At 40.8% G+C, this 24,656-nt stretch overlaps 1 protein-coding gene across 1 annotated transcript; it reads left to right on the top strand.

Annotated features, from left to right (window-relative positions):
- The first annotated feature begins 424 nt into the window (after positions 1-424).
- On the top strand, positions 425-23,243 carry LOC138421613 (UDP-glucuronosyltransferase 3A1-like). The gene is given in 8 exon segments (XM_069555889.1): positions 425-563; positions 3,028-3,129; positions 8,059-8,173; positions 10,501-10,785; positions 10,787-11,027; positions 16,726-16,957; positions 21,223-21,442; positions 21,802-23,243. Coding segments are annotated over 8 exon segments (1,566 nt in total). The 5' UTR covers positions 425-469; the 3' UTR covers positions 22,079-23,243.
- Positions 23,244-24,656: the final 1,413 nt, after the last annotated feature.

Raw genomic sequence — 24,656 nt, forward strand, 5'->3', positions numbered from 1 at the left:
GAAATGGAGCGTTCCGATGGCCCTAGGAGATCTTTAGGGCAGTTCGAAAGATGGGGTCCCATAACTTCTGGATGGATCCCTGAAAGGGAGTTGGATCGGCACCATTTGGAGGTATAACTTTCTTCGATGTGATTTCATAAGGTCCCTACCATTACTGGTTCAGTGTTTTTCTATCCGGAAAGTGTGGTGATTACGTGGACTGAGAGGGTTAAGTACACTAATCCCTCCTTCCCCCTGCCCAGATTTAGGGAGGGTGAGGACAGAATATCCAATGGTGTAATTTCCTGGGGAGCAGAGTCCAAAGGGCCAGAAGGACGTACAGAGCATAGACCCACAGGATCTCTGTCCCCTGTTCCCTGCCTGCGTATTTCCTTCCCTGCCTGCGCGCTGCGTGTGCGGAGGGCGCGCGGGTTCTGGGGCGCCGGGCGTGCAGCCTAGGGCTCGGCTCCGCAGCCTCTCCGGAGCGACGATGGGGGCGCAGCGGGTGCTTCTTCTAGTCATATATTTACTGCCTGCGCTCCTGCTCTCAGAGGCCGCCAAAATCCTGACTATATCCTCACTGGGTGAGTGCTTGGCCGGAGAATCAGGACAGGCTTGTCCCAGGCTCCTGGCCAGGAGTCATGCCAACAGCCCCCTTAATCAGAGAGGCTTTTCATATGGTTTTCCAGGCTGGGCTTGGGTCCTAGGCTGAAGGAGGGAGAGGCTGGCGAGGGTTGTGGGGCAGAGAGAGGTCTCTACTACCAAGGTGAAATTGATAGCCCTGGAGAAGAGGAGCAGTTTCCTATCCTCTCTTTTAATTTGCTCTGGATGCGCTTCCCTGTGGGTACCGCGGGAACCAGAAGTTTTGGTCTGTTTCTGAGCTTGAGACCCCAGGCCGTCTCCTCCACCTCCGCGGTACCTGCGGGATTTTGAAAGGGTCACGTTGAACTTCTGAGGTGTGTGCAGCAGATGCCAGTAGAAAGTAGAAGGCGGAGTCCATAGCAGGCTCTGGGGACAGGTGCTCCTGGGACAGCAGCACGAACTGTTTCCTAACTGGAAAACTGAGCGGGCGGGCAGACGGGAGGACCCCAGGGCAGTGGCGCATTTGGGAGCCCCTCTCTCACCCGTGCTGATGGAAGCTTTTGAAGAAGAGTGGAGCCGTTGATTCTGCGCATTGTGGACCGAGTTTTATTTCCATTACTTTTGCCCCTTAGAGAACAGAAGACAAAAAGGGAAATTTTATCAGGATAAGGAGTCCTCAGAGGATGGAGCTTCTCCAAGAGTTTTATTTGACCCATCCTGTAAAGATGATGGGCTCCCTAGATTGGTTTTAGATCCCAGAAAACCTGGGGACCCTAGAACTGGGAGAAATCACAGAATCCCTCTTACTGGGCCTCCCCTTTTATTTCCTGAGAGGAAGGCGGAGGGTCAGGGAAATGAGGTGCCTTTTACAAGAGCGCAACAGACCTCTCTCTTGGCACGCACTGGGAATTCACTTATGATTTCTTACCTCAAAACCATCCTCTTCCACAGATTCCACTCTTTTCCTTTTTTACAGTGGGGATTTCTAAAAAGCCTATTATAAACCTATTTTTAAATGATACAGGTAATGGAGAAAAAGTTTTCTCTCTTAAAAGTACACTGTCCTCCAGCCTCAACTCCAAGGACAGAGCTGGGGCAGTTAACCTGGTGCTGGAAGCCCCACCTTTGCCCCTTATGAAGAGCCACGTGAACAGCTGTGTCTATGCCAACCTCTTCCTCCAAACATTTCTTCCAACAGTTAATGTGAACAACAGCAGGCAGTCTAAGCAGGGGTACTAGGTTTTGGGTAATGTGTGTTACCTCAGGCAACACAAGTATGGATATACAATACTAGAGTAACTCCCACAGATATACACTATGTAGCTCTGTACCACTCTCTGGGTTTCCAGGTGTCTCAGTGGTAAAAAGTCCACCTGCCCATTCAGGAGACCAGGGTTTCCATCCCTGGGTCGGGACGATCCCCAGAGAAGGAAATGGCAATCCACGGCAGTATTCTTGGCTGGGCAATTCCTTGGACAGAGGAGCCTAATGGGCTATATAGTCTATGGGGTCACACAGAGTCGGACATGATTTATCAACTGAGCCCTGCACGTACTACTCACCACTGACCTGATGATTGTGGGACTTTCCTCTAACGACCCCCGCTTCCCAACTTTGGCAAGTCTGTTCCTTCCCTGGAGATCTGGCTTTCTCTGCTGCTGAGACTCACAGATGCAAGAAAAATGCCCCATGATAGTACATAATTTTAGATAGGATATTGGTGTAATGGAGTTCACATCTCTCCCAAGGATTAAGCTTCCTCTTTCTTAAAGATCCCAGGATTGTCCTAGGATGGATGTCCTGTTTCTCATGCATATAAGATACTGCAAGCCCATCCTATGGAGCCCACAGTTTTCCTGCTTGTCTTAATGGATATGAGACATTCAACTGAGAAACTTCCTGTGAAATATATTTGAATCTCAAGCATTTTGGCTCTAAGTGGTGGCTCCACATCTTTTCTTCCAATGGCTGTTTCTTAGAACCAAATTCAAGCTTCCATATTTCTGGCTCCTACTCTAGCATTCATGTCCAAAGAGAAGAATTTCAGAAACAGCTTGGATTGACTGCCTATTAGGAACACTTCATACCCACATGCATGGCACTGGGCCAGAATATCTACCAGTGCAGTTATTTCTTTAGGCTACGGCATCTCCATAAGCCCCCAGCTAAAATGCAGTGTGTGCCTTAGGATCAGGAACTCCAAAGACTTAAACACCAAAATTATATTACATTATTGCAAAGACCAAAAGTCATAAGAGGGAATCTTTAGTGGAGGATTGCCCTAGGTCAAAGATCTGGGCAGGCAGAATATAGGTATCCAGTTTGGGGCTTAACCAGAGTGAGAAACTCATCTTTCTCTACTCACTGTCAACTTTCTGTTATCTTACCCTGGTTTGCCCCACACTTCCACATCAATTTCATACCCTCGGTTCTCATCTTCACAAAAATGATACGTATTGTTCCTAGGTGGAAGCCATATTCTACTAATGCAGCGGGTGTCTCAGATTCTTCAGGATCATGGTCATAACGTCACTATGCTTTCTAATAGAGGGAGAAGTCTAGCCTCAGGTGTCTTTTTTCATAATTATTGAATTCTTCAATCCCAGCCAAAAAGAGGCAATGCCCTTTGTATGTACTGCTTAACACAACACTTTTTTGAATCTAGTATTGAAATAATGGACAAAATGTGTGTGGGGTGTGTGTGTGTTTATGTTAAGTGCTGGATATCTTTTTCTTTTTTTTTTAGAAAATGTTCCTTCTTCATTTTTTGGAAGCATTTTATTTAAGCTTTTGGAAGCTAAGGATACTTGCTTTACACTATTGAGGTTTCTACCAAACATCAACACAAATCAGCCATAGGTCTATCCATGTCCCCTCCCACTTGAATATCCCTCCCACCTTCGTCCCCATTCCACCCCTCTAGGTTGTTGTCGAGCCCCGATTTGAGTTCCCTGAGTCATACAAGTGCTGGATATCCCAATAACCTCTATATCTTATTTGTCTATAGTTTACCTCTTTATCTGGATGTCACTTTATTTCAGGCAAGCCTCCATACATTATTATTGCAAAATCAGTCATCTCATGAGTTGTATATAGCAATGTCAGAAGTTCTTGAGTTACTGAAGCTAGTGGCACTGGTTGAAAGAGTTTCAGCTAAAATGAAGTTACCAATCAATCTGATCAGCTTTTCTCTGTTGACAGATAAGGATACAGAGGCTCAAGGAACTTGAATGATTTGTTTGAGTTCACAAAGCAAGTTAATCAGTTCAGTTCAGTTCAGTTCAGTCACTCAGTCATGTCCGACTCTTTGTGACCCCATGAATTGCAGCATGCCAGGCCTCCCTGTCCATCACCAACTCCTGGAGTTCACTCAGACTCACGTCCATCACTCAGCGTCATCGAGTCGGTGATGCTATCCAGCCATCTCATCCTCTGTCGTCCCCTCTGTTGGGTGAATCTGGTAATTTAAGCTCTGGATTACTCCATCAGAGTTGCTAAAACTTAAAAAAAAAAAAAATTGCAAAATTAAGCAGCTTTGTTGGAAAAAATAAGTCTGAGCAATTATAAAGTTCTGAAGATGAATTTCCAGTTTTGCTCTTGTTTAGACTGTTCTAAAGAGCTCTCTGGTGGCTCCAACGGTAAGGCATCTGCCTACAATGCAGGAGACCTGGGTTCAATCCCTGGGTCAGGAAGATCTCCTGGAGAAGGAAATGGCAACCCACTCCAGTATTCTTGCTTGGAAAATCCCATGGACAGAGGAGCCTGGTAAGCTACAGTCCATGGGGTTGCTAAGAGTCAGACATGACTAAGTGACTTCACTTTCACTTTTCACTTTCATGCATTGGAGAAGGAAATGGCAACCCACTCCACTATTCTTGCCTGGAGAATCCCAGGGACAGAGGAGCCTGGTGGGCTGCTGTCTATGGGGTCGCACAGAGACAGACACGACTGATGTGACTTAGCAGCAGCAGCAGCAGAGATTTCAAAGTTTTAAGATGGATTTTTTTTTCTATTACTGCAAAAAACATCATTGGGATTTTGATAGAGACTGCACTGAATCTGTAGATCATTTTGGGTGGTATTGACATCTTAACAACTGACTCTTCCAATTCATGAATATGGAATGTATTTACATTTATTTGTCTTCTCTAATTTCCTTCAGCATTGCTTTGCAGTTTTCACTTCACAAATCTTTCAACTCTTTGGCTAAACTAAATCCCAAGTACTTTATTCTTTTTGATGCTATTGTATTTAGAATTATTTTGGAAAATATATTAGAGTATTCATTTATAGTATAGAAAGGGAACTGATTTTTATGTGTGAACTTTTTATCTTGCTACTTTGATGAATTCATTTTTTTAGTTCTAACATTTTTTGTGTGTGAAATCTTTAGGGTTTTTAACATGTAAGATTACATCATCTGTGAACAGAGATTCTTTTACTTCTTCCTTTCCAATTTGGATGCCCTTTTTCCCTTCCTTGCTTCCTTTGCCTGACTACTCTGGCTCCATCTTCCATAACTATATTGAATAGAAATAGTTAAGAAGTCTCCTTGCCTTGTTACTGACCTTAGTGGAAAGTTTTCAGTCTTTCTTCACTGAGTATAATTTTTGCTATTGGTTTTTCATATATGGTTTTTATTATGGTGAGGTTCAGTTCAGTTCAGTTCAGTTGCTCAGTCGTGTCCAACACTTTGCGACCCCATGAACCACAGCACGCCAGGCCTCCCTGTCCATCACCAACTCCTGGAGTTCACTCAGACTCAAGATCATCGAGTCAGTGATGCCATCCAGCCATCTCATCCTCTGTCGTTCCCTTCTCCTCTGGCCCTCAATCTTTCCCACATCAGGGTCTTTTCAAATGAGTCAGCCCTTCGCATGAGGTGGCCAAAGTATTGGAGTTTCAACTTCAACATCAGTCCTTCCAATGAACATTCAGGACTGATCTCCTTTAGGATGGACTGGTTGGATCTCCTTGCAGTCCAAGGGACTCTCAACAGTTGAGGTAGTTTCCTTCTATTCCTAGTTTGTTGAGTTTTTTTAAAAATTATGAATGGATGTTGAATTTTATCAAGTGCTTTTTCTGCATCAGTTGAATTGGTCATGTGATTTTTATCCTTCATTCTGTTAATCTGGTATCTTTTATCAATTGGTTTTTGTTTACTGAGCTATCTTTGCCTTTGAGGAATAAATCATCATGTATAATCCTCTTCATATTCTGTTGAATTTGATTTGCTGCTTTTTTGTTGAGGGCTTTTGAATCAATGTTCATAAAGGACATTAGTCTATATGTTTCCGTTTTTCATAGTGTGCTTGTCTGACTTTCCCAGATTGGGAAAGGAATACATCAAGGCTGTATATTGTCACCCTGCTTGTTTAACTTATATGCAGAGTACATCATGTGAAATGCCAGGCTGGATGAAGCACAAGCTGGAATCAAGATTGCCGGGAGAAACATCAATAACCTCAGATATGCAAATGATACCACACTTAGCAGAAAGCAAAGAGAAACTAAAGAGCCTCTTGATAAAGGTGAAAGAGAAGAATGAAAAAGCTGGTTTAAAACTCAGCATTCAAAAAACAAAGATCATGGCATCTGATCCCATCACGTCGTGGCAAACAGATGGGGGAAACAATGGAAACAGATAAATTTTATTTCCCTGGGCTCCAAAATCATGGCAGATGATGACTGCAGCCGTGAAATTAAAAGATGCTTGCTCCTTGGAATAAAAGCTATGACCAACCTAGACAGCATATTAAAAAGCAGAGATATTACTTTGCCAACAAAGGTCCATCTGGTCAAGGCTATGGTTTTTCCAGTAGTCATGTATGGATATGAGAACTGGACTATAAAGAAAGATGAATGCTGAAGAATTGATGCTTTCAAACTGTGCTGTTGGAGAAGACTCTTGAGAGCCCCTTGGACTGTAAGGAGATCAAACCAGTCAATTGTAAAGGAAATCAGTTTTGAATATTCATTGGAAGGACTGATGCTGAAGCTGAAACTCAATACTTTGGCTACCTGAGGCGAAGAACTGACTCCTTAGAAAAGACCCTGGTGTTGAGAAAGATTGAAGACAGGAGGAGAAGGGGACGACAGAAGATGAGATGGTTGGATGGCATCACTGACTTGATGGACATGAATTTGAGCAAGCTCCAGGAATTGGTGATGGACACGGAAGCCTGGTGTGTTGCAGTCCATAGGGTTGCAAATAGTTGGACACGAGTGCATGACTGAACTGTACTGAACTGTCTGGCTTTGGTAGGAGGGAAATGCTGGCTTCATAAAATGAGTTTGGAAGTGTTTCCGTCTGTTCAACTCTTTGGAACAATTTGAGAAGGAGTAGGACGGAGGAGCCTGGTAGGCTGCAGTCCATGAGGTTGCTAAGAGTCAGACACGACTGAGCGACTTCACTTTGACTTTTCACTTTCATGCATTGGAGAAGGAAATGGCAACCCACTCCAGTATTCTTGCCTAGAGAATCCCAGGGATGGGGGAGCCGTCTTTGGGGTCACACAGAGTCGGACACGACTGAAGCGACTTAGCAGCAGCAGCAGCATATTGAGAAGAGGCATTTCTTCTTTAAATATTTGGTAGGATTTACTAGTGAAACTTTTGGATCCAGGACTTGATTTTATTGAGAGGTTTTGACTGCTGATTTAATTTCCTTATGACTTATAAATCTATTCAAATTTTCTATTTCTTTGTGATTTACTATTAATTGGTTTTATGTCTCTAGGAATTTTAAAATTTCATCTAGATTATCCAATTTGTTGGTGTACAGTTGTTCACAATATTTCTTATAATACTAATTTTTGTATAATTGGCAATGACACCATTTTCAATTTGGATTTTAGTAATTTGAGTATTCTCTCTCTCTTTTTTTTCCTTAGTATTTCTAGCTAAATATTTGTCAATTTTATTGATCTTTTCACCCTGGAAGTTGCAAGCCCTCCATGCACTACAAGTTCCAAAATAATTATTTTAGAAGATTCTGTCAGTGCATTTGTTGTTTAGGTGGAGAGACAGATTTTTGTTGCTTCCTACTCTATCATCTTCCCAGAATCCTCCCCACTGTATGTTGACCTAATTTTTTTTCATAGCATATATGTGTGCACAAATATATGTGTATATATTATATACACATTTATATATAACTTAAATACAAAGTATACTACTTACCACGTGTACATCCTTGGCAGTTTGTTTGACACCCCAGTCATCTTTGTTTTCTCACCCATAAAATGAGGAATACCTTTAACCAAAGGCTTTAAATGGAAACTCTAGCACTTTAAATTGAATAAAAGTGACTGAATATTTGTAAAGTTCTTAATAAGTATTGTCATATGATTAAAGGAATGAGAGGGCAAGAACAAATTGAAAAAGCAAATGTCTAAATATATATAAAATTATTGCAATAAGTAGACTATGATATCATGCTAATATTGATCTGAGTTATGTGACATATTAAATACTTCCCTGTTGGTGTTTTCTTAGATTTAGAAAAAGAGGAGCACTCATTCCAGGTCATCAGTTGGCATTCATCTGGAGATCTTGAAAATGAAGTAAGGAAACGTCTGGATTTGTTTGTGACAGAAGCTTTGCACAACAGGTAATTTACTCTCTCAATGAAAGACCTACTATTTTAGTGATACAAATAAATGGATGGATACATGGGTACTGGGAACAAGTTTAAGAGCAATAGATGAGTTGATGGATAAATGGATGGAGAGAAGGATGAATGATATGGGGTGGTGGGTGGATGGATGGAGCAGATGATTTTCATACTATCTAGTCTAGTATACTGTCCTTTTTCCATGAAAAGCATGAATTTCTGCTTTTAGTTGTGGCAGATAATTGTGAGGAATTGTTGCTCCTGGATCTTGTTGGCGATACATCACTTATAGACTTTGTGTGTACTCTCCCCAACACAGAAGGAGGGATAGACAACTTAATTTCTCACTGTTGATAAACAAACCCTACCCACCATTTTATACTTATTTTTTCTCCATTCCTTATATAAATTCAAGAATGGAAAAACACTCATCATGAACACTGATTTTTTTTTTCATACCTTAAAATGCTTCTCTTTTAAATACATTAAAAATACCTCAAATACCTTGATGAAGCACAGTGAGAGACGAGTCTGAGAGTTTTTGTAATCATCTGGGATATATAAAAAGTTCTTTGTCTTTGACATATAAGAGGAAAGACAAAATCCATGCCTCAGTTGGCTAATTGTAGTGGCTTAACCCACCCCCCCTTCTTTCTTTTAAAATTCTACTCATTATCAAGGTTGTGTTCAAATCTGACTTTTTCTTAAAACTTTCTTACTTTCTAAAACTAGAAGTTCAAATTCTCTCCACTTTAAGAGATCTGATCTAAAGTACTCATTTGAAACTTCGTGTTGTCTTGTGTTGTTAGGCCTATGTTTTTTAAGTCTTGTTTCTTGTCTTGTTTCTTCTCTTGCAAATTGATTTCTTTGAAGATTGGTTCTACACACACACACACACACACATGTTAACTATGGTGGAGCACAAGGCTTCCCTGATGGCTCAGACTGTAAAGAATCCGCCTGCAATGCAGGAGACTTGGGTTCAATCCCTGGGTCAAGAAGATCCTCTGGAGAAGGGAATGGTTACCCTCTCCAGTTTTCTTGCCTGGAGAATTCCATGGAAAGAGGAGCCTGGTGGGCTATAGTTCATGGGGACACCACACAGTGTCATCTTATAATCTTTTTCAATGAATCAACTTAATTTCAGATAGGATTAATGTTCTGCTTTTGAGGACTTTGTACTTCCTATTTTGAATTTACCCTGATATTTGGCAATTCTTTATGTAGAATCTTTAAAAAATATAATAGAGGATAATTTCAGCTAATCACCATCACTCAACGTTGATTCTAAAGAGCAGGTAGAGATCTATTGCTAAGGCAATAGATCTAATAGATCTAATGCATATTGCTAATGAATTATCAAGCTTATTGGTCTTCTTTAAGTGGGCTGACATGGTGTAGTATTGTACAGGTTATGGGTTTGCTGAGCCATTGGTTCTTTCAGTCCTTTGCTAGACTAGGAGGCCCACAGGTCTTCAAAACACCTGTACATGTGATCTCTGGCCACAAACATTCTTGTCTATTTTTCCCTGGACTATACAAAAAGGATCATTTTCTTTGCAGGCAGTGGTGGAAAAACATTGATGGAGAATAGTTCCTGGAATAGGGTAATAAATGAGACTTAATTTGGTGTCAGTAAAAATTGAGCATTAACTTCTATAAATACCCCAGTGAGCATAAAGCAGAAAGACTGTTAACAAGTTTCAAAAAAAGTTTCGTTTTTGTTTGTTCTAAATCATTTAACTTTACATTAGAAGGATATAAATCTCATGTTCAGTTTAGAATTTGGATTCTAATATTAGTATCAGGAAGTTCTTTGTGTGAGACAAGCTATCAGATGCAGGATATATAAGATGGTTTTAAAAAAAGCAAAATCATCATCAGTATTGATGGACTCTGTCGTGAAGTTACTTCCACAGCTTGGCTGGGAAATAAGACAGTCGCTCATAAGTCAGTATACAGGTGAAAATAAAACAGAACATCACAGAATATATCAAATAGACATGGAACCATGAGATTTGCTACAGTCAGAGATGGCTCCCAAAGCAGAAGGACCTTGAATTGGCATGATGGTGGGTGAATTTGGATTGGTCAAAGAAAGGAGAGGGGAAGAAGTGAGTATATTTTAGGAAGTAGAAATACCTGGACCAGAGTGGTAGAGTAGAGGATATTTCTTGGACAGTAGTAAAGTTGGTGGGTAAAAATAGGCTGTCAGATATGGTCTTTCTTAACTGGGATGTTTTCTTTGAGCTGAAGATTATCCTAAATATTGTGAAATTAAGACCTCCAGTGAGTATTTGTTATTAATTTTTTTTTTCTTACAGAAAAGAATCTGAACACTTTGTAAATTTAATGGAAATACTTGGGACTCGATGCAGTTATTTGCTAAGGAGACGTGATATCATGGATTCCTTAAAGAATGAGAACTTCGACCTGATATTTGTTGATACCTTTGACTTCTGTTCATTTCTAATTGCTGAGAAACTTGGGAAGCTGTTTGTGTCCATTCTTCCCACAGTAGTTAGCAGACTGGACTTTGGCCTGCCAAGCCCCTTGTCTTATGTTCCAGTATTCCAGTCTTTCCTAACTGACCATATGGACTTCTGGGGTAAAGAATTTCCTGATGTCACTTGTTTTCTCTGTGGAGCAGTGGCAAATACACTCTACCTTTGACAACACCATCAAAGAGCATTTCCAGGAAGGTTCTAGGCCAGTTTTATCTCATCTTCTAAAGAAAGCAGAGCTGTGGTTTGTCAGTTCTGACTTTGCCTTTGAATTTGCTCGGCCTCTGTTTCCCAACACTGTGAATGTTGGAGGCTTAATGGTCAAACCTATTAAACCAGTACCACAGGTAAGTAAAACCTGAGAGTGTGGATTTCATGCAGAGGTCTTCAGTGCAGAGTTGGGGTCTGCTCCTGCCACTGGGATCCTGGAATTTGAGTAGAGTAAGATAGGCAAAACACCTAGTATATACCTTTTAATTTAATTTTTCTATTTTGTATTTTATTTTTCTGTTGTAAGACACTTAATATGAGATTTACCCTCTTAACAAGTATTTAACAGTGCAACACATTATTATTGACTATAGGTGCCATGCTATATAGCAGATTTCTAGATCCTATTCTTTCTGGTTCACTGAAACCCTGCCTCCATTGGAAAGTAGCTACCCATTTCCCCCTCCTCCAGTCCCTGGAAACCAGCTTCCACTTTTTGATTCTATGAATTTGGCTATTTTAGATACTTTATTTATTTATTTTTAAAATTTAAATTTATTTATTTTAATTGGAGGCTAATTACTTTGCAATATTGTATTGGTTTTGCCATACATCAACAAGAATCCACCACGGGTGTACACGTGTTTCCCATCCTGAACCCCATACCAGTGAAATCCTGCTGTATTTGCCCTTCTGTGACTGACATTTCATTTAGCATGAAATGAACCTCAAGGTTCATTCATGTTTTCACATATTGAAAAATTTCCTTGTTTACAAAGCTAAATAATACAAGCTAATTGTATGTTTATACTGTTGTTGTTCAGTCACCAAGTCATGCCCAACTCTTTGTGACCCCATGGACTGAAGGCAGGTTGCAGGCAGAAGGGAAAGAGGGCGTTTATACTACAGAGGATGTTTATACTACAGTTGCTTTAAGCATTCATCTTTTGAGGGAAATTTAGGTTGTTTTCACATCTTGGCTATTGTGTAGAGTTCTTCAATGAGCATGGGAATATAGATATCTCTTTCAGATTGTAATTCCCATTCATTTATGTATATACACAAAACTAGGATTGTTGGGTTATTTTATTAGTTCTATTTTTAATTTTTTGATGATTCTCTGTATTATTTTACATAGTGACTGCACAGTTTTGCATTCCTGACAATAGTGTGTAAGTGTTGCAACTTTCCCACATCTTCAACATATGTTGGTTAATACATGCTTTATGTATTTAAGTGGAAGATCCCCCCTGGAGAAGGAAATGGGAACCCACTCCAGTATTCTTGTCTGGGAAATCCCATGGACAGAGGATCCTGGCAGGCTACAGTCCATGGGGTTGCAAAGAGTCATACACGGCTTAGTGACTAAACAACAAAACAACAACATCATGTTGGCTGCATATATATTTATAATTTTGTATCTTCTTCTTGGATTAATCCCTCGATCATTATGTGATGTCCTCCTTTTCCTCTTATTATAGTTTTTGTTTTAAAGTCTATTTTGTCTGATGTGAGTATTGCTACCCTGGTTTTCTTTTGATTTCCATTTGCATGGAATACTTTTTTCCATTCTCTCACTTTCAGTCTGTGTGTGGTTTTAGATCTGAAGTAAGTCTCTTATAGGAAGAATATATATGGGTCTTGTTTTTGTATCCATTCAGCCACTCTATGTCTTTTGTTTGGAGTATTTCATTCATTTACATTTAAAGTAATTGTTGATAGGTATGTCCTTATTGCTATTTTGTTGTTTTAAGGTTGTTTTTGTAGTTTTTTGTTCCTTTCTTCTTCTTTTGTTCTCTTCCATTATAATTTGATGACTATCTTTAGTGTTATGTGTAAATTTCTTACTCTTTGTGTGTGTATCTATTATAGATTTTTGATTTTTGATAACTGTGAGGTTTGTATATAGCAATCCATTTACGTGATTATTTTAAGTTGCTAGTCTTAATTCCAAATGCATTTTATCAAGTCTGATTTTTTACTCCCTCCCCCCTCATAACTGTTTTCTTGCAATATATTTTACTTCTTTTTTGGTTTTATGTACATCTTAACTGCTTCTTGTGGAAATAGATGACTTTACTACTTTTGTCCTTTAGTATTCATACTAGCTTTGCATGTGGTTGATTTACTACCTTTACTGTATATTTGCTTTCACCAATGTGTTTTTCCTTTTATAATTTGCATGTTTCTAATTGTGGCCTATTCCTTTCTGTTTTGAGAGGCCCTGTTAACATTTCTTGTAAAGCTGGGCTGGTAGTACTGAACTCTCTTAGCTTTTTGCTTGTCTGTAAAACTTTTGATTTCTCCATCAAATCTAAATGAAAGTATTCTTGTTTGTAGATTTTTCCCTTTCATCACTTTAAATATGTTGTGCCACTCCTTTCAGGCTTGCAGAGTTTCTGCTGACAAATCAGCTGATACTGTTATGGGAGTTCCTTTGTACATAACTTGTTGCTTTTCCCTTGATGCATTTATTATTCTCTCCTTAACTTTTGCCATTTTAATTACAGTGTGCGTTGGTATGGTCCTCTTTGGGTTAATCCTGTTTGGGACTCTCTGTGATTCCTGTACCTGGATGTCTATTTCATTTCCCAGGTTAGGGAAGTTTTCAGCTATTATGTCCTCATAAGTGTTCTCTGCCCCTTTCTCTCTCTCTTTTCCTTCTGGACCACTGCAAAGTGTTAGTATGTTTGATATTGTCCCCAGGGTCTCTCAAACTGTCTTCACTTCTTTTGATTCTTTTTCCTTTCCTGTTCAGCTTCAGTGATTTCCTTTACTCTGTCTTCCAGTTCACTGATCGATCCCTCTGTATCATCTACTCTGTCAGTTCCTTCTAGTGCATTTTCCACTTCAGTTAGTGTATTTTTCACCTCTATTTGGTACTTCTTCATATTTTCTAACTTTTTGTTAAAAACTGCTAACTTCTCACTTTGTTTATGCATTCTTCTCCTGAATTCTTTGATCATCTCTATGGTCATCATCTTGAATTCTTTTCCTTATTTTGGTAGATTGCTTATATTTACTTCACTTAACTCTTCTGGTATTTTATCTTATTTATGAATACTTGCTTGGATCATATTCCTCTGAAACTTCATTTTGCCTAATTTTCTATTTTCATTTCTATGTACTTGTTAGGTTGGTTACTTTTCCTGACTTTGGAGAAGGGATCTTTTGTAGGAATCATCCTATATGTCACAGCAATGCACACCCCCTTCCCTGCTTACCAGAGCTATATTTTCTAGGACTGTGCCTTATGTGGGCTGCATGGATTCTTCTGTTGTGCCAGGTTGACTACTGTGGATGGTCTGGTAGGTGTGACTTGACCTTGGTCCAGTTGGTTGCCAGGCCTTGCTTTGTGGGGCAGTTGGCAAGCTGCTGGTTAGCAAGGTTGGATCATGATGCCACTGACTGCAGAACCCCAGGGGATCCTGGAGCTAATGCTGGCTGACTGGTCACAACCAGTTCTTTTTAACTTCTAGTGAAAGTCCTGGTTAAAGAAGTAAGACCAAAAAAGAAAAAAAAAAAAAAGGAACAAAAATCATATATATTAGGAAGGAAGAAATGAAACTGTTTTTATTCACAGATAAAGGATGGTCCAAGTAAAAATTGAAAAAAGTCAAGAAAAAATTGACTGGAACTAATTAGTAATTATAGGAATGTCACAGAATATATGTTTAATGTACCTTTCCTATATACTAGCAATGTACAGGGGGAATGTGAAATTTAAAACATAATCTTATATATTGTGTGTATGCTCAGTTATGTCTGACTCTTTGAAACCCCATGAACTGTAGCCCACCAGACCCTTCTGTCCATGGGATTATTCAGGCAAGAATAATCATTTTCCTTCTCTAGGGAATATTCTTGACCCAGGGATCGAACTTGCATCTCCTGTAACATCAGGCAGATTCTTTACCACTGCACTACCTATATTAGTATTCTGCAAAATGAAATACTTAAAAATAAATCTAATAAAATATACACAAAATTTATATGAGAAGACATACAAAACTCAGATGAAAAAAATCAAAGAACTAAATAAATGGAGAGATATTCCATGTTAATGGATAGGAAGACTCAATGTTGTCAAGATGTCAGTTCTGTTCAGTTTGGTCTAAAGATTCATTGTAAATCCCAATCAAAATCTCAGTAAGTTATTTTGTGAATACTGACAAACTGATCCTCAAATTTGTATGGAGAGGCAAAAAGCTTGAAGAGCTAATGCAATATTGAAGACAGAACACAGTTGAAGAACTGACATTACTCAACTTTACCACTTACTGTGAAGGACAGTAATCAAGACAGTGTGGTCTTAGAAAAAGAATAGACCAAAAAAAAAAAAAAAGAATAGACAAATCAGATGCACATGAATTTAGTCAGCTGATCTTTGACAGTGGATTAAAGGCAATACCATGGAGAAAAGATACTTTCCAACAATTATTGCTGAAGCAACTGGACATTTACTTGCAAAAAAATTGAATCTAGACCCAGACCTTACCTGCTCAACAAAAATTAACAAAATATGGGTAAAATGCTTAAATATAAAATGGAAAAGTATAAAATGCCTGCTGCTGCTAAGTCGCTTCACTTGTGTCCGACTCTGTGAGACCCCATAGACGGCAGCCCACCAGGCTCCCTCATCTCTGGGATTCTCCAGGCAAGAACACTGGAGTGAGTTGCCATTTCCTTCTCCAATGCATGAAAGTAAAAAGTGAAAGTGAAGTCGCTCAGTCGTGTCTGACTCTTAGCGACCCCATGGACTGCAGCCTACCAGGCTCCTCAATCCATGGGATTTTCCAGGCAAGAGTACTGGAGTGGGTTGCCATTGCCTTCTCCAATAAAATGCCTAGAAGATAACATAGGAAAAACTCTAAGAAATAGAGTCTGGTGATTACTTTTTAGACATAAAACCTAGGATATATTCTATGAAAGAAAGAGTTAATAGGTACATTACAAGAGTTAATAAGTATGTTAAATTGAAATTAAAATTATCTGTCCCGAGAAAGACCTTGTCAAGAGAATCAGGAGAGAAACCACAGATTGGAAAGAAATATTTGCCAAAAACCTACCTGGTAAAGACTGATGTTAAGAATATACAAAGAATACTTAGAACTCAAGAACACACAAAAAAATCAATTAAAAAATGGTCCACAAACCTTAACACATACCTCAACAAAGAAGCTATACAGGTTTCTAAAAAGAATATGAAGAAGACACACAGCAAAATATTCTCCCAGCATGTCTACCTCAGTCCCCAGAAGGCCCACCAGGCCCTAATGGGCCAGGACGGCAGACTGTACTCCCCCAGGCTCTAGCTCCTCTGATTTGACATTGGAATACTCCTAAATGACCATATCTGCCTGGATCTAGAATGAGGGTTGAGGATGACTCTGGTACTGGGGTCATGTTTTCAATGAAGAAAGAGATTGCCACCACTTCAACTTTCCTCTTTCATAAAACATTGTGATACATGAAAGCTCTGGGTCTAGACATTGGTGCTGCAGTCTTAAGGACCTCATGTGCAATGTGCACCATTATGCTGGCTGGTTACCTAAAGCTCTCTTCACATCCATTTGTGAGTATTTAAAGTATTTATATGGGAAAATGTGTCCCAAGGTTTCACAAAAATTTCTTCAAGGCCATCTATCCAGAGGATCTGAGCCTGGTGCAGAGGGCACTGAGCTGTCGTAGAGGCTACGGGAACAGTTTCAAGGCAGTGAACTCTAACTGTTAACAGGAGAGTATATTCAGTAAATAGATGATTTTCATCTTTTCGCTGTCTAGGCTTTTATTGACCACAGTATTCACCTCCTTTCCTTTCCTACCTCTCTCCAGGAACTTGAGAATTTCATTGCCAAATTTGGAGACTCTGGTTTTGTCCTTGTGGCCTTGGGCTCCATCGTGAGCAGATATCAGTCCCAGGAGATCCTCAAGGAGATGCATGCTGCCTTTGCTCATCTCCCTCAAGGGGTGATATGGAAGTGTAAGCCTTCTCACTGGCCCAAAGATGTCAAATTGGCAGCAAACATAAAAATCATGGACTGGCTTCCTCAGAATGACCTCTTGGGTAAGGACTTTCCAAGTCTATTTCTCTCGTCCTTATGTATCTTTGGGGTTCATTAAGGCTCTGAACTCTAGTTAGGCAGTCCTGTTCATATGAGAAGAAGCAGCTAATAAATGAAGCTAAGTATTCCAAGGAATGGAACAGCCAAACTGGAGTTGTTGAAAAATCAGGCTATACTTCCAAAATGCCCCAAACAGCATTTCCTTTTCTTTTCCATTTCTGATACCTGCAGCCAGAAGTGATATCACTTTCAGGTTATTTTGACCATACCTTATCTGGCACTAAAGAGGGTTGCTCAAACACAATCCAAGATGATTTGTCAACAGTTTGTCTGAGAACTCATATAAGGGGGCACACTGTCACTGTTTCCCATGGTCTCTTGAGCCCTTGTTCAGCCACGTGTTTTGTTGTTGCTCAATTGCTACGTCATGTCCAACTGTTTGCAATCCCAAAGACTGCAGCATGCCAGGTTCCTCTGTCCTCCACTATCTCCCAGAGTTTTCTCAAATTCATGTCCATTGACTTGGTGATGCTATTGAACTACCCTCTGCCACCCCATTCTCCTTTTCAGCTACATGCCATTATACAAACATATGTCCATACATATTGATACATTCTCCTTAGTACCACAGGTGTGAGCAACTCATACCTTTACAAAGTTGATGCTGGTGGTGTCTGAAGGGTGTGCCATAATGTCTACATGCCGTACTGAGTAATCTCACAGCTGGTTATTTGGTTCATCAAATCCTTTGGTAGTAGAGAGGTCATTACATCCAAAAAGGTTTTCTTTGTCTCTTTACTGTTTTTTGGACACTCTTCACTGTCACACTGACTGAATCAGAGGGTCATAGCCAAAATTGAGTTCAAAAACATATTGGGGAATTTAAGATAGAGAGTTCTGAACACTGAATTAAGAAGGCATGGGGTAGGGAAAAGAAGTCCCCCTTCCAAAGAAACCAAGTGGATTCTGATTCACATCCCTATTGAGAGGCAGAGTTTGAAATGAACTCTTCACTAACTTTTTGTTTTAGTTTTCTGTTAATAAGGGTACAGACTCGAAAATGGCAGAATGATCTCAGTTTGTTTCCAATACAAACCATTCAGTATCACAGTAATCCAAGTCTATGCCCCAACCGCTAATGCCAAAGAAGCTAAAGTTGAATGGTTCTATGATAACCTACAAGAATTTCTAACACTAACACCAAACAAAGATGTTCTCTTCATCTTAGGGGATTGGAATGCAAAAGTAGGAAGTCAACAGATACCTGGAGTAACAGGCAAGTTTGGCCTTGAAGTACAAAATGAAGCAGGGCAAAGGATAACAGAATTTTGTTAAGAGAATGCACTGGTGATAGCAAACACCCTCTTCCAGCAACACAAGAGACAACTCTGCACATGGACATCACCAGATTGTCAATACCGAAATCAGATTGATTATATTCTTTGTAGCCGAAGATAGAGAAAATCTATACAGTCAGCAAAAACAAGACTGGGACCCGACTGTGGCTCAGATCAGAAACTCCTTATTGCCAAATTCAGTCTTAAATTGAAGAAAGTAGGGAAAGCCACCAGACCATTCAGCTATATCCTAAATCAAATCCCTTACGATTATACAGTGGAAGTGACAAATAAATTAAAGGGTCTAGGTCTAATAGAATGCCTGAAGAACTATGCATGGAGGTTCATGACATTGTACAGGAGATGGTGATCAAAAGCATCCCCAAGAAAAAGAAATGCAAAAAGGCAAAATGGTTGTATGAGGAGGACTTACAAATAGCTGAAAGGCAAAGGAGAAAAGGAAAGCCATATCCAACTGAATGCAGAGTGCCAAAGAAAAACAAGGAGAGATAAGAAAGCCTTCCTCAGTGATCAGTGCAAAGAAATAGAAGAAAACAATAGAAAAGGAAAGACTAGAGAGCTCTTCAAGAAAATTTGAGATACCAAGGGAACATTTCATGCAAAGATGGGCACAATAAGGACATAAATAGTATGGACCTAAGAGAAGCAGAAGATATTAAGAAGAGGTGGCAAGAATACACAGAAGAACTATACAAAAAAGATCTTCATGACTCAGATAACCATGATGGTATGATCTCTCACCTAGAGCCAGACATCCTGGAACATGAAGTCAAGTGGGCCTTAGGAAGCATCACTAGGAGCAAAGCCAGTGGAGGTGCTGAATTATTTCAAATCCTAAAAGATGATGCTGTGAAAGTGCTGCACTCAATATGTCAGCAAATTTGGAAAACTCAGCAGTGGCCACATGACTGGGAAAGGTCAGTTTCATTCCAATCCCAAAGAATGGCAATGCCAAAGAATGTTCAAACTACCACACAGTTGCACTCATTTCACACGCTAGCAAAGTAATGCTCAGAATCCTTCAAGCTAGGCTTCAACAGTACATGAACCAAGAACTTTGAGATGTTTAAGTTGGATTTAGAAAAGGCAGAGGAACCAGAGATCAAATTGCCAACATCTGTTGGATCATAGAAAAAGCAAAAGAGTTTCAGAAAACATCTACTTCTGCTTCACTGACTACGCTAAAGCCTTTGACTGTGTGGCTCACAATAAACTGTGGAAAATTCTTAAGGAGATGGGAATATCAGATCACCTTACCTTCCCCCCTGAGAAACCTGTATGCAGGTCAAGAAGCAACAGTTAGAACTGGACAAGGGAAAACAGACTGGCTCAAAGGAGGAAAGAAGTAGGTCAAGGCTGTATATTGTTAGCCTGCTTATTTAACTTATATGCAGAGGACATATGAAATTCCAGGATGGATGCAGCACAAGCTGGAATCAAGATTGCTGGAAGAAATATCAATAACTTCAGATATGCCGATGATACCACTTTTATGGCAGAAAGCAAAGAGGAACTAAAGAGCCTCCTGACGAAGGTGAAATAGGAGAGTGAAAAAGCTTGCTTAAAACTCAGCATTCGGAAAACCTAAGATCATGGCATCCAATCCCATCATGTCATGGCAAACAGATGGGTAAACAATGGAAACAGTGACAGACTTTATTTTCTTGGGCTCCAAAATCACTGCAGATGGTGACCACGACCATGAAATTAAAAGATGCTTGCTCCTTGGAAGGAAAGCTTTGACAGACCTAGGCAGCATATAAAAAAGCAGAGACATCACTTTGTCTACAAATGTCCATATATGGTTTTTCTGGTGGTCATGTATGGATGTGAGAATTGTACCGTAAAGAAGGCTGAGCACCCAAGAATTGATGCTTTTGAACCATGGTATTGGAGATGACTCTGAGAGCCCCTTGGACTCCAAGCATATCAGTCCATCCTAAAGGAAATCAATATTCATTGGAAGGACTGGTGCTGAAGCTGAGGCTCCAATGCTTTGTCTACCTGCTGCAAAGAGCCGACTCATTAGAAAAGACACTGATGCTGGGAAGGATTGAAGGCAGGAGGAAAAGGGGCAACAGAGGACAAGATGATTGGATGGTATCACCAACTTGATGGATATGAGTCTGAGCAAGCTGTGGGAGATGGTGAAGGACAGGGAAGCCTGGCATGCTGCAGTCCATGGCATCGCACCGAGTTGTATGTGACTGAGTGACTGAACAACAGCAAAAGTAAGGGTGAGGTAGGCAAAGAGGAACTGGAAATAATGAAATGTATGGTCCATTATTCCCTACCTTAAAGATTTCTCATAAAATTGAGGAGAAAATACTTGTAGTGTTAAGTTTTATAAATGCCACATGAGTTGTTACGTCAATGATAGTGTTAAGAATTCAGATAAATGAGAAATGAATGGGTAGTGGAGAAGAGAGGGAGAGACCCAGAGAGAAAAAGATCAAGTGAGCTAAAGACAAAGAGACAGAAAGAGAGAGAGAGAGAAACAGAGGCATAGAGAATGACTGTGTGAGAAAGTAATAGAGAGGGAACAGAGATGAGAAGCAAAGAGACGGGGTAGAGATGGATGGATGGATGGATGGATGGATGGATAGATGGATGGATGAATAGGTGGTGGGAGGAATATGCCTTGCTTTTCACTCTTCTCTGCAGCTTTCCTTGGGTTCTGAGTCTTAGATGGATTAGGGCTGAGGTGAGACGTTTCTGTACAGAGACAAGAGCAGAATCTGTGTCTTAGAATATTCACCCTTGAATGTGTCCTGAGATAAGTCAGTAAATTCATTTTTTTTCACAGCATGTTGAGATTCCTTTTTACATTCTTTTTGCCCTTGTTGCTTTCCTTGTTGTCCTGAAACTTTCATCCTGAGGTGTCCTGCTCTCTTTCTAATTTGCAACAGTGCACCCTTGCATCCGCCTTTTTGTCACTCATGGTGGGATGAACAGTATCATGGAGGCCATCCAGCATGGCGTGCCCATGGTGGGGATTCCTGTCTTTGAAGACCAGGATGAAAACCTGCTCTGAGTAGAAACCAGAAAGTTTGGTGTCTCTATCAAGTTAGAGCAGATGAAGGCTGAGACGTTGGCTCTGAAGATGAAGCAAGTCATGGAAGACAAGAGGTGTGCAGCTCTCGGGGCTTGTGGTTCCTTAATGCTTGACGGAGGCATAAGCCATGATGGGCACCATGTGGGTCTTATTGCAGTAAAAGCTGAAACTTCCAGGACACAGAATAATATGGGTGTACTTTTATATGTTAGCGCTTTCAGCACTAAGCATGGGTCTTTGCGTGCAGGAATCAATTTGAACTTTTCAAGCGGACCCAGTTGGATACTGGCAAGACCAGGCCAACAATTTTCCTTGAAAGGAAGTCTTCTGTGCCTATGGTAGAAAGTATGTGTGTGCATGTGTGTGTGATACAAGGTCTCTAAGACTTCTGAGACCACTTGAGTTAACACCTCCCCTCTGTCTCTGTTGACAGGTACAAATCTGCCGCAGAGGCCACTAGCATCATTGCACGCTCACAGCCCCTGACCCCTGCCCAGCGGCTGGTGGGCTGGATTGACCACATCCTCCAGACAGGGGGTGCAGCTCACCTCAAGCCCCATGCCTTCCAGCAGCCGTGGTATGAGCAGTACCTACTGGACGTCCTCTTGTTCGTGCTGATGGTCACCCTGCGCACTGTGTGGCTCTGTGGGAAGCTACTGGGCCTGGTGGCCAGGTGGCTGTGTGGGGCCAGGAAACTAAAGAAAGCCTGAGGCCAAGTGGAGCCTTGGAGAGGGTGTGCTGGGGAGCCACCGGTTCTTTGAAGTCTTCCCCCAGCACTGTACTTGCCTCCTCCCCTTCACTTTTACTTGATGATAGAACACGCATTTCCCCTACTTTTTGTCTCTGTTTAGAAATCTTTCTGAAGAACTCTTGGGGTGCTTTTTAAAGGTACTGTGGTAAAGAATACATCACATGCAATTTACCATTTTAATCATTAAGTAGTAGTTCAGTGGCATGAAGTACATTCACTCAGCTGCGCAAACATCATTATCCTCCAATTCCAGAACTCTACTCATCTTTCCAAACTAACATTCCACACAGGTTAAATGATACCGCACCCCACCCCCGCCCCCGCCACCAGCTTTCCCTTAACCACAATCAAGGTTCTAGCAGCCCATGTCTACTTTTGTGTCTGAATCTACACTTGAGTTTCTGGATTGCCCCTGATCAAGGGACACCTCTCCTCAGCCCAGCCTGCTCCCTGCTCCCTTGTGATCCCGGCACATGGTGTTCTGACGACTCCCTTGTCCAGGAGCCTTCTCAGGCTCTTTCCCCATTTCTCTTTCACTTTTCATAAAACTCACTCGAGCTGTTTGGTCAGTTCTTCCTTGTCAGCCTTCCTCTTGCGTTTCCTTTTCATCTCACCTCACAGCTCAGGAAGCCTGGCCTCCATCCTGCAGGTTAGCAGGGACACCTCTGTGAGGACTTGGTCCCCTCCTGCACAGAGCACTTCCTTCACTCTTAGGCCTGGAGCCTGCCTTTGGTCCACAGCTGAGGCCACCTGTTGCCCACGTTTCAATCTTCCATCCTCAAGATCCCCACTTGAATAATTAGAGTTACGAAAACCTAAGTGGAGAAATGGAACCTCCATGCAAGGCTTGGTGCCTTAGGTCCAGGAGCTATGGCTGGCCCAAACCTCTTGATACAGGAAACATTCCATCTGCCATCCCACCTAGCAAAGAACATCCCTACATGTGGTAAACTCTTAGGGATGACATTCAGTTCCTAGTAACAGAAGCTAGAAAAAGAGTGGCTTAAACACTCTGGAGTTTTAAAGTGTTTTTTTATTTCCTGGACACAGCCTGGAGACAGGTGGTGGAGGGCTGGGGTCGTGACTCATCCTGCTGTCTGTAGCTTAAAAAAAATTTTTTTTTTGAACACCTGTCCTGTACTGTTCTTCTAAGTTGCCTCTCTGGTTTGTTGTCTCATGAAATATTTTACCTTTGGTGATTCTGTCTTCCTGTTTGCTTTTGCATTCTGAAATGGAATTAAATTCCTCCTTAAAAGTTTCATCATGTGGTATCCAGTGGATTAAAACATGATGAAGAAAATGTTAGAAACAAGAGATAGCCCTGGCAACTGCAATTTTGGGTTGCTTAATTCTGGGTTGTTAATCACATGTCAAAATAGTTCAAAGGAAAACATGAAGCAGTTACTACAAATGCTCCCTGCAGAGATAGGAAAAGACACACCTGCTAATGTTGGGATGGGGTCTGCCTGGTTGTATGGAGAAGTGGGTGCCCAGTGTCTACCAGTTCTGTGAGTTCTTACGCTGCAAGGGAGTCCCACACAGTCAGGAGCATGTCAGATACAGAAGTGAGTGTGTCTGTGTGTGTGAGAGATAAGGTTTTATTTCTATAATTCTTAATGAAATCTCGTAAACTGGTCTCTGACGTAAATTTCTTGAGGGACAGACATGCAGCCCTATCTGGGTTGTCACTGGAATGAATGACCAGAGTTTTATTCCCCTCATAGGCAACACAGGGACCTAAGGATGAGGCTCCCTGGCTGATAACTCCCTTTTTCCTGCTCTCACCACAAAATCCTCACTGATGATCAGGTAACTCAGTGAAGCCAACCCTTTCTGCTGCTTTCTAGGCTCTGTCCCAGTCCAGGAAATCTGACCAATAGCAGTCACTGAGCCAGAATGAGGCCTCCAGCTTGTTCCCTTCAAGTACCCTCTGCAGGGCTGGCTGCCAGCACGGTCTTGATGGCATGGAAATCTGATCCATCACTCTCTGATCACAGGCCTTTGTTGGCCCCCATTGCAGGGAATACAAGGTCTCCGTGATCTCTTTCTGGCAACTGCAGCAGGCACATCTTGAAAATTCTGAAAGAGACCCACAGAATATGTTCTGTTGATTTTTGACAAAAGTGCAAAGGCAATTCAATGGAAAAAGAAAAATCTTTTCAGCAAACTGTACTGGAACAATTGTATATCTGAATGGGATTGGCCTTAATTTAATATACACAAAGGATATTTTTATAAATGTATTTCATTGAAATATAGTTGATTTACAGGGTTGTGTTGATTTCTGCTGGACATCAAAGTAGTTCAGTTATTTATTTATGTATATATGTGTGTGTGTATATATATATATACATATATACGTATATTCTTTTTCATAGTCTTTTCCAAAATGGTTTATCACAGGATATTGAATATAGTGCCCTGTGCTAGACAGTAGGACCTTGTTGTTTATCCATTCTATATATATAATAGTTTGCATCTGCTAATTCCAAACTCCTGATTCCTCTCTTCCCCAACCCTGCATACCCCTGCTGCTG

This window comes from Ovis canadensis, chromosome 16 (genome assembly GCF_042477335.2).
Source record: "Ovis canadensis isolate MfBH-ARS-UI-01 breed Bighorn chromosome 16, ARS-UI_OviCan_v2, whole genome shotgun sequence".
Taxonomy (NCBI): Eukaryota; Metazoa; Chordata; class Mammalia; order Artiodactyla; family Bovidae; genus Ovis; species Ovis canadensis.